This window comes from Saccostrea cucullata, unplaced genomic scaffold, assembly GCF_032062105.1.
Source record: "Saccostrea cucullata isolate Sc308-1 unplaced genomic scaffold, CSIRO_AGI_Scuc_v1 ctg1183, whole genome shotgun sequence".
Classification (NCBI taxonomy): Eukaryota; Metazoa; Mollusca; class Bivalvia; order Ostreida; family Ostreidae; genus Saccostrea; species Saccostrea cuccullata.
Genome location: NW_026938384.1, coordinates 76170 through 87500, shown reverse-complemented (window position 1 = coordinate 87500; position 11331 = coordinate 76170). Strand labels below are relative to the sequence as shown.

The 11331-nt window shown below is 35.1% G+C and overlaps 1 protein-coding gene across 1 annotated transcript in view; it reads left to right on the top strand.

Moving 5' to 3' along the window:
- LOC134250096 (uncharacterized) overlaps positions 1–6046 on the top strand; it is a 10830-nt gene extending 4784 nt beyond the window's left edge. Inside the window, exons 3-5 of the mRNA XM_062732448.1 lie at positions 1405–2733; positions 3409–3705; positions 3988–6046. Coding sequence (XP_062588432.1) covers positions 1405–2733; positions 3409–3705; positions 3988–4718 — 2357 coding nt within the window. The 3' untranslated portion in view covers positions 4719–6046. The remainder of the gene's footprint in view (positions 1–1404; positions 2734–3408; positions 3706–3987) is intronic.
- The last annotated feature ends 5285 nt before the right edge of the window (positions 6047–11331 follow it).

Below are 11331 nucleotides of genomic sequence, written 5' to 3'. Positions count from 1 at the left end.
TTGGGCGGGGCCACAATGGGGAATCAAACTTTTACATAGAAATATATAGGAAAAATCTTTGAAAATCTTCTACTCAAGAACCACTGGGCCAGAAAAGCTGAAAATTATGTGGAAGCATCCTGGGATAGTGAAGATTTTAAATTATACAAATCATGACCCCCGGGGGTTGGGCGGGGCCACTATGGGGAATCAAAGTTTTACATAGAAATATATAGGAAACATCTTTGAAAATCTTCTTCTCAAGAACCACTGTGCCAGAAAAGCTGAAACTTATGTGGAAGCATCCTGGGGTAGTGTAGATTCTAAATTATTCAAATCATGACCCCCGGGGGTTGGGCGGGGCCACAATGGGAAATCAAAGTTTTACATAGAAATATATAGGAAACATCTTTGAAAATCTTCTTCTCAAGAACCACTGTGCCAGAAAAGATGAAAATTATGTGGAAGCATCCTGTGATAGTGAAGATTTTAAATTATACAAATCATGACCCCCGGGGATTGGGCGGGGCCACAATTGGGAATCAAAGTTTTACATAGAAATATATAGGAAAAATCTTTGAAAATCTTCTTCTTAATAGCAACTGGGCCAGAAAAGCTGAAACTTGTATGGAAGCATCCTGGGGTAGTGTAGATTTCAAATTGTCTAAATTATGATCAGTGGGGTAGGGTGGGGTCACAATATGTATTACAAGGGGTAAATCTAGTAAAGGACAGAATTGTCAAAGCTTCTCAGGTGAGCGATGTGGCCCATGGGCCTCTTGTTTTTGTAATTGGTAATTCGATCAGGAAAACTGACAAATAATCACGGCAAATTTACCTTCAAAATTGTTAAAAAGTTCAAATGTATTGACCAGAATTTTCTCTGCTGTATTTACTTTTATCATGTATGATGAAACCATTATGTAACGAATGAGAGATTTTTAAAAAAAAAAGTATGTGCATGTATTCTTTTATAATTATAACGAAAAGTGATTCAGTTGCGAATTTGACCATGAAAATTATCACAAAATTTTTAGTGCTTTGCGTAAACTCTGCACCACAGTAACATTTCAAACGATTTAGAACCATGACAAATGCCAACTATTAAGGTAATTTTATATAAAAGAAAAATATGGAGAGTACTGTTTATGTACTTTAAAAAGCAGACGTCATAATTTAGCAGCTTTGGCATAGACAACAATGGGCTAATTCATGAATACAGCTAAGAAATCATTTACATATTCAATACACTTAATAGACATGTATAGCGCTAATTTATGATTACGCCAACAGTTCCTTAGTTACTCAGTTATTTCGCTAAATTTTAAATACGCCAAATTATGTACACAGACAGTAATTTAGTTAGGATCATCGTAAATGGTTCAGAAGAATCTCTTCACAAGTGATGTTTTTTTTTATATACAGTATCTCTGGTTGCTATTGATGGTGAAGACAACATTGATGGTGATGACAACATTGATGGTGATGACAACATTGATGGTGATGACAACATTGATGATGATGACAACATTGATGGTGATGACAACATTGAAGTTGATGACAACATTGAAGTTGATGACAACATTGAAGTTGATGACAACATTGAAGTTGACAAAATTGATGGTGATGAATATGCCGAAGCTGATGTTAACATTGATGAAAACAGCAACAGTGATGATGAAAGTGAATATGATTCTAGTAGTTTTGAGGAGTGTGCCTATGATAGTTTTGATGATTCAGATGGTAACGATGAAGAGAAAGATGAAGAGGCTTCAAATCAGAAATGCAACATTTTGAAAAAGAGTCTTATACCACCACATTTCACTGAAAAACATGAAAAGAGCATGGCACTTCTCTCTTACCTGATGAAACATCACGTGAGTGGTCAATCAACATCAGACTTGATGGATTTATTTAACATTTTAAATATCAGTGAAACAAAGGACACTTCCGTGGAAAAAATCAAGGAAACTATTGGTGCATGTGATGTTTCAATCATTGATTACTGTGAAAAGTGTTTTACACTTTTTCCAGAGGATAAAAAATTATATAAATGCATACAGGATGGATGCGACGGACTTCGATATAAAGGTAGTTCAAATAAACAACAAAACATGGAAAAAAAGTGTTTCTTTGCCTGCCTGTCAATTGATAAGCAAATTAAAGACATATTACAACAGGATGGAATATGGTCTTGCATAAAGAACTACAAAAAACAGACTGCCAAAACAGATGCAGTGACAGATATTCTAAATGGAAGATTGTATAGAACATTTTCAGATCAAGGAGAAAGATTGTTTGAGACAGAAAATTTGAGCCTTATTTTCAACACTGATGGAGTGCCACTTTATAGATCATCTGGAGTGAGTATATGGCCTGTTTACCTCGTTCTTAATGAACTTCCCCCTATTATGAGGTTTTCCAGACAAAATATTATTCTTTGGGGAGTCTGGCAAGGAAAAGGAAAACCACATTTTCAAACCTACCTCCAGCCATTTATACAGCAGCTCATTTCCTTAAAAACAAAAGGGATTCAGGTTACAATCGATGAGACTATTTTGGATGTGAAAGTTTTTCTTTTAGCTGGCAGTTTAGATTTACAGGCTAAAGCTGCTGTAGCCCACATGACACAGCACAATGGACAATTTGGATGTATATCTTGCGAGGAACCTGGTGTTGTAGTGTCCCAAGGTAAAGGTCATTGCAGAGCCTTTCCATTTAGGGAGATTCCACCTGTATTGAGGTCAAGCACAGGTAAGCCTTATGTCAAAATTTTTATAATCATAAAAATTTTAATATACTTAGTAAAGCCATTTGAGAGTTGTTTTCTGACCATGCAGAATTGGCATTCAATAAACATAAGGCTAAATAAAATTGAAACTCTGGTTCTCATACCCGCGTGCATCCGTTTTGAGGTAGCCGCATTGCTAATTTTATCGTATTTTTGATAAAATAAAAAGTATTACCGAGACCAATTCGGAAAAAAAATTCCGCCTCATTTTTTTTAGTAGATTAGTATTCAAATATCACTTCGGTAGCTATTTGCATGGAGATTTTGGCTACTTCGTTTGAAAATACATTCAAGGACCTTATCTACGATGTTCACACACTGATAAACAATGGATAAAGCAGAAATTTGATCAGACATGGAAAGTATATCTGTGATTATGAAAAATTATCTTTATGTTGAAGAAAATTGGAAAATTAAAATTAAAAAAATACCTCCCTCATCTACTTTATTGCCAATAAAATGATAAATAAAATTCCGCCATCCCGCATCTGTTTTGGAGAAAATTGGCCTGAGAACCAGAGAATTAAATTTAGATAGCCTAAAATTTATAAGGCTTTTATAAATAAGTGCAACTAAAATTTACAATGAGTTTTAAAAGCATGTCAAGAATTCTTAAAAGAAATTGATATATTTTGAAGGATTGCTGGACAATGGGATTGAGGCCATGGAATCAACCAACAAAAATGAGAGAGCTAAAGGAATTAAAGGAATAAAGGGGGTCTCAGCCTTGCATGGATTAGACTACTTTGATATAGTCAATGGACTCGTTCCCGACTATATGCATGGAGCACTCTTGGGTGTGACAAAGAAGATGTTGCAATTGCTATTCACATCAAAGTACTCAAAGGAACCATTTTATATTGGTGACCATATAACTACAATTGACAAGTACCTCACAGGAATGCAACCAACAGATAATATTTCCAGATTGCCTCGTAAGCTTGACAATAACATTTCACATCTAAAAGCTTCAGAACTCGAAACTTGGTTATTATTTTATTCTTTGCCATGTATAATAGAGTTCATGTCATCAGCATACATTGATCATTTGGCATTTTTAGTAGAAGGTATTTACTTGTTGTTAGGGGATAACATTACCAGGCATGATTTGCAACGTGCTAGACAATGTTTGCACGAGTTTTATCACACATTTGCGACTTTGTATGGTGAAAGTAACTGTTCATTGAATGTTCATAATGTCGGAATGCATCTTGCAGATTATGTATCAAACCTTGGCCCTTTGTGGTGTTGGTCCTGTTTCCCATTTGAAGATCTTAATGGCGCTCTACTTGAATCTGTTCATGGAACAGGCAATGTCTGTTTGCAGATTCTGTGGACAGTACAAGCCAATAAGAGATTGTCAGTGGATAGTCAGTTTATATCAGATTCGCAAAGGAAAGAATATGTCCGCAGAATGTTGAGTTCTGGAAGGCCAGTGAAAATTAAGTCTATAGCAAAGAACTGTAAAATCGCTGGACATTTGCACCCTGAAACTGTTGACAACGAAACAGCTTTAAAACTCAAACTTGCACTTGGCATTTCACCAGACAGTGACTTAGGGGATCTTTACAAATCTTTTAGAGTAGTTGTAGGCAATAATTGTGTCATTTACAGTGAAAACTATACTAGAATGAGTAAGCGCATAGGATATGTTGTTCTTACATGTATGCCAGATTTAAAACTTGCTATGGTGAGTCATTTTTTACTGCATGCATCAAGTAAGTTATGCTTTGCTGTAGTTAGGAAGTTAGAGTTGAATGATGGGCACAATTCATTGCTCCATCCCTCTGTATCACATATGATGAAGATAAGGCCTTTTGAAGAACAATCTGAAGAAAAGTACATTCTACCCACTGACAAAATTCTAGAAAAATTGCTTCTTTTGCAAGGAAACAAAAATCATGTTTGTCTTGCAAGACTGCCAAATTTATATGGTCAATGCTTTTGAAATTACCATACCATTTGTTAAGTTTTGGCATTTTGAAATTACCATACCATTCGTTAAGTTTTGGCATTTTGAGATGCCCCCTCTAGTAACAAGATGGTAGAATTTTGTGTTTCTTACATATATTGTATGATAAAGTATAACTCATCAAATATTTTAGTATATTTACATTAGCTGTGTTTTCCTAGTAAGCTTACTGTGGAATTGATTTGAAAAACATTTTCGTGTATACTCACGCGTAGAAATATACACGGAGAAACGTGCGTTAACGTGACGTCACAATGAGAATGCAGCGATGTTAGTAAAATGCAATAATATAGGACAGCGAGATATTCAAATATTGATTATTTTTTGGATGCCTCCAAACAAGTAAAATGTAAATATAATGAATGTTTTTCAGTTTAGTGTGAATTATTGGTTTGTGAATAACACAGACTTGCACGTAGGCATATTTTTCATAAAGCGCTAGCTTCAAAACTCAAACTTGCACTTGGCATTTCACCAGACAGTGACTTAGGGGATCTTTACAAATCTTTTAGAGTAGTTGTAGGCAATAATTGTGTCATTTACAGTGAAAACTATACTCGAATGAGTAAGCGCATAGGATTTGTTGTTCTTACATGTATGCCAGATTTAAAACTTGCTATGGTGAGTCATTTTTTACATCAGGATGATTTGATGCTGTTTTTCATATTTTTCATAAAGCGCTAGCTTCAAAACTCAAACTTGCACTTGGCATTTCACCAGACAGTGACTTAGGGGATCTTTACAAATCTTTTAGAGTAGTTGTAGGCAATAATTGTGTCATTTACAGTGAAAACTATACTCGAATGAGTAAGAGCATAGGATTTGTTGTTCTTACATGTATGCCAGATTTAAAACTTGCTATGGTGAGTCATTTTTTACATCAGGATGATTTGATGCTGTTTTTCATATTTTTCATAAAGCGCTAGCTTCAAAACTCAAACTTGCACTTGGCATTTCACCAGACAGTGACTTAGGGGATCTTTACAAATCTTTTAGAGTAGTTGTAGGCAATAATTACAAGTGTCATTTACAGTGAAAACTATACTCGAATGAGTAAGCGCATAGCCAGGATTTGTTGTTCTTACATGTATGCCAGATTTAAAACTTGCTATGGTGAGTCATTTTTTACATCAGGATGATTTGATGCTGTTTTTCATATTTTTCATAAAGCGCTAGCTTCAAAACTCAAACTTGCACTTGGCATTTCACCAGACAGTGACTTAGGGGATCTTTACAAATCTTTTAGAGTAGTTGTAGGCAATAATTGTGTCATTTACAGTGAAAACTATACTCGAATGAGTAAGCGCATAGCCAGAATTTGTTGTTCTTACATGTATGCCAGATTTAAAACTTGCTATGGTGAGTCATTTTTTACATCAGGATGATTTGATGCTGTTTTTAAATTTGACTAAGATTATTTACAAATTCTTGAAAATTGTAAGGACTGAAGGAAGAAATTTTCTGTACCATCTTTTTTATTATCATGTATGTGGTGAATTTTTAATGTGCTTATATGTATTGAATGCACCGTTGAAATCATTTTTATGACACCATTTAGTCTGTAATAAAATTTATTAAGTATATACATACATATTTTGTTGTTTTACTTGTAATTTTTTTAAGTCCTGGTTTTTCATCAAAGTCCTAGGATATGGGAATTTTGTTAAAATATATAATTCCTGGCTCTCAATCAAATGTCCTGACAAGAGCTGGGTTTGAATAATGTAACTTGAAAGTCCTGGGGAATCCCAGGAAGTCCTCATCTCATATGTCAGGATTTCCCAGGATTTCTCAGTCTCAGGAATTCCTTAAATCTTGATGTCAGGATATCACAAGAATTCTTGGGATGTCTTGGGAATTCCTGAGATGTACTTCTAAGTTAGGAATATTTTCTGCAAGGGAGTCTCGCTAATACGAATTCATACAACACACTGTCTAGCTAACACAAGTACACGCAACACACTGTCACGCTTAGATGAATTCACACAACACACTGTCACGCTAACATGAGTTTACACAACACGCAGTCTCACTAACACGCGTTTACACAATACACTGTCACGCTAACACGAGTTTACACAATACACTGTCACGCTAACACAAAGTCACAAAACAGGCTGTCTCACTATTCACTAACACAAGTTCGCACCAAATGCTGTTGCGATAACACACTGTCATCCTAATACCATTTCACACAACACACTGTCATTCTAATACCATTTCACACAACACACTGTCAGGCTAACACGAGTTCACACAACACACTGTCACGCTAACACGAATTCTCAAAACAGGCTGTCCCACTATTCACTAACACAAGTTCGCACCAAATGCTGTTGCGATAACACACTGTCATCCTAATACCATTTTTACACAACACACTGTCATCCTAATACCATTTCACACAACACACTGTCATCCTAATACCATTTCACACAACACACTGTCAGGCTAACACGAGTTCACACAACACACTGTCACGCTAACACAAATTCAAAAAACATGCAATATCGCTAACACGAGTTCACATAACACGCAGTCTGGCTAACACGAGTTCACACAATGTGCAATCTTGCTAACACGAGTTCACACAACACACTATCTCTCTAACACCAGTTCACACGACAAATTTTCAGGATAACAAGTTCACACAACACACTGTCACGCTAACACGAATTCACACAACATGCTGACTCATTAATAAGAATACACACAACACGCTGTCTGGCTAACATGAGTTTACACAACACGCAGTCTCGCTAACACGAGTTTACACAACACGCAGTCTCACTAACACCAGTTTACACAACACGAAGTCTCGCTAATACGAGTTCAATCAACACTCTGTCTAGCTAACACGAGTTTACACAACACACTGTCACACTTACACTTTATACACGATTTTACACAACACGCTGTCCCGCTAACACGAGTTTACGCAACACATTGTCAAGCTAACAAGAATTCACACAACCCACTGTCAGGCTAACACAATTAAGTTCACAAAACACACTGCCTTGCTAACACAAATTCATACAACACACTGTCTCGCTAACACAAGTTCACACAACACACTCACATTGCTGAGTTTAAAGTAAAGGTCTACCCTAATTTGAAGAGGTTTAAAACTAACATATCTCTATATTAGTAAAAAGCTTCAAATTTAAGACAAAAACATTTATGCAGTAATGTTCCTTAACATGCATCTGGCATATAAAATGAATGAGACCTTAAAAACCTCACAGTACATGTTTACTTAGCTAATTAAAGGTCTAAATTGATGCTATTCAACAATATATATCAACATCTCTAAGTATGTGAATGAGTGAAATTCTCAAATAAATATTATAAATCAAAGTATCAATAAGAAGCTGAACCTTACGTCGCAGGTTCCAATCCCATTGCTAAATGCTTTAGACAGGTTACTCCTATGAGACTGCATAAACCAAGATTCTGTGTCACGGTAGGTGTTAGCACAAAATGGATCTCATACTTCTTAAAGGCAATAAGTGCTGAGTACAAGTCTATATTTGCAGCTAATACCATCCCAAGTGGTGGCACCATGAAATGACTGAAAAATGTATGATTAAGGCAAATAAACAAACATTAAACCATTACAGCAGTCTTATCAAACAAAAATGCAAACTTTCTATTATTTCAATTTTTTTAAACAAATTTCTTTTGCAATTTAACTGAGCAATATTTGTCCTTTTTTGTCAGTAAAGTATGATATTAAATAATTAAGACTTTTTGAGAACATCTATTTATAGCGAGTCCAGACAGCAGCACAAATCCCTGCCCATAATGCGAGCTCTTATGATAACACCTTGGCAAAAGAAGATTGTGACTTGCACATTGCTCCACACAATTTTTCCGCAGTATACTTTGGACACACAGTGCTTAGCTTCTTTAACATGTTTAAGCTACATTCAAAATTCATTTCTATATAATTTGAATTAGCTATCCTTACTCATGTTCACATGGAGCTAATGGGAAGTAATTTAACGAGCAGTGAATTCATTCGAATTAAACATTTGAATAAACTCTCAGTGTGAACATTGAGCATGGATGCACCAAATGTCAAATGCGGCTTGACAAGCACAATCTAAATTAAAACTAAATAAGTATCTGCCCTCACCCTTACTGTCACACTGTCAATATATAATTAGTTGAATATATTCTGTAACATTAAGTGCAGTTTGAATTATAGAGTATGATCACTATGATAGATAGTAGGACTGTTGAAATTACATCCTCAAATTTAAAAAAAATAAAATATAAAGCTGTGGGGATTTACAAGGCAAACAGAGAGCGTCTGAACTGTAAAACAGATAATATATCGGTGTGTCTGTGTATTTCTAATAACATCAATGTACATCACTGACATGTAATCAGTAGTGTAAATTTTAAGTAATAGCTAGCGCAGCGAGCGTCGCGAAGCGACGCTCGTAACTGCGAGCTCTAACGACAACGCCTGGGTGAAGAGAAAATTCGGACTACTGCACATTCATTCTTTAGAATTTTTTGCTGCAGTAGTTTTGACCCACAATGCATCACTTAGCAAAGTTGCGTTCTCGCGAGAATGATGGCAAATGTTCAACAAAAAATTTATTAGCCGTGATTAAATGGATATATATTTGAAGATAAATTGTAAACGTAACTTTTTTCATTAACTTTCAGCACTGTTTTTCTTGGTATTTGTAACTTACATACGACGTCATGTGACGTCAGAGTCTAGACGCACCAAAAGTCACGTGCGGTTTGACGAGCCCTATCTGAATCAAAACAATAGAAGAGTCTGTGCTCGCTCTAACGGTCGCACCGTCAACATATTAAAAATATTCTAACCTTCATTCCAATGGTCCAAGCCAATCATACATTAAAATGTCGCCGTCAGCTCTTTCATCACTCGATACAATTATCACTGGGGAATCCGAAGCAGAGTCAAGAGTGTTCATCCTTGTTAATGTGACAGTCAGAATTTCCTCGTAAACAATTCACACAAGATTCTTAGAATATATGAATCGGGATAATTCTGCTTAGAATAATGTTCCAGAGAAGTGAAAAAGTATTCGTAGCTCCAGATTAAATGAGTGTGCATGTCTACAAACGGATTCTTTGTGAGAAAATGTTCAACTTCACAAATCATTCTATTTTCAGTTTGTAAACCATGACAAACATGTGTCCGACGTCGACTCGAAGGGGCACACTAAAAACAGGATATACTAGAGACCTGATATGTACCTGACGTTTTAATTTTTAATTAGATGGTAATATTGAGTATTTTAAATAACTTATGTACAGACTTTATGACTTCGAGGCATATGCTATACAAAAATTCAATTGTTTGGAACATTTACAGACAAATTTGAATCAGGTCAAATAAGTGTTTAGTACATCGCGTCTTTAGTACCTTCCTATTTCCCACAATGCCGCGCGTTGTTTACAAACAAGCGCGAAAAAATCCTCTAAACTAGGTACTATTTATTGTTGTGTACATCATCACATTTTAAAATTATTTGAATAAAAAGAAAACAGAGAAACACTATATCTTTTAATGCATCAAAAAAATGTGCTATATCTTTTAGATGCATCAACTAAAAATGTGCACATGTATGCAGTAAAGGCTTGGCTGGCTATAGTAGACAACTTGTTCCTGAAAGGTTTCTCACATACATGTACTTGTTTTGTATAAAAAACAATTAAATATAGCTGGAAGTTTATTTCTTTTTATATCAAATGACAAGATTTTATAAGTTCGAAATTATTTCAGTCAAACTTTTTCATAATATACCAATATTTTTAGCTATCAGAAAAAACGTGTATGAGCTATTAACCCCTAATTATAGGGGCCAGCCCCTTTTCATTAATCTAATATGAAAGCTCTTGTAATTACACACGACTTTTGTTATATATTTCTTACCAAATTATTCTCGGTTCAAAAGTTATTACACAAAAAGTAGCAAAAATTCAAGGAAAAAAAATTACTAAAATTTGCCGTTTTACAGCTTCCAAACTTAAGGAAATCAGCTTATAATTTTATCGTTCTGCACATCTACAATGTATTGGCTACAAGTTCTCCAACTTTCGTGTAAATATCTTACGTCGTTCTTGAGATTTTTAGTGGAAACGAGACATCAAAATTATCAATTAAAGGGCAATAACTCACAATTAAAGGCATGCATCAAAAAATTGAAAACAGGTGTAAATAGGTTTAATTACAAGGTATCTAACCTGAAAGTTTCATAAAAATCAGTCCAAAGGTCTTTGAGAAATCGCCTGTCAAAAATCGAGCGGGAAAAAAAAAATAAAATAATAATAAGAAACAGTAGAATAACAGTAGGGTCTTCCGAAGGAAGCGGAAGACCCTAATAATCTTTACCATCAGAATCAGTAGAAGGTCTTCCGTTGGAAACGGAAGACCTTAAAAAAAAAAGAATAATAATCTTTACCAACAGAATCAGTAGCAGGTCTTCCGTTGGAAACGGAAGACCCTAACTATAAGGTCAAGGTTAAATGGTGAAATATTTTTTACTTATTTAAAGATCATGTGATTGTAAATACACAAGTACATGTAAGGTATGAAAAC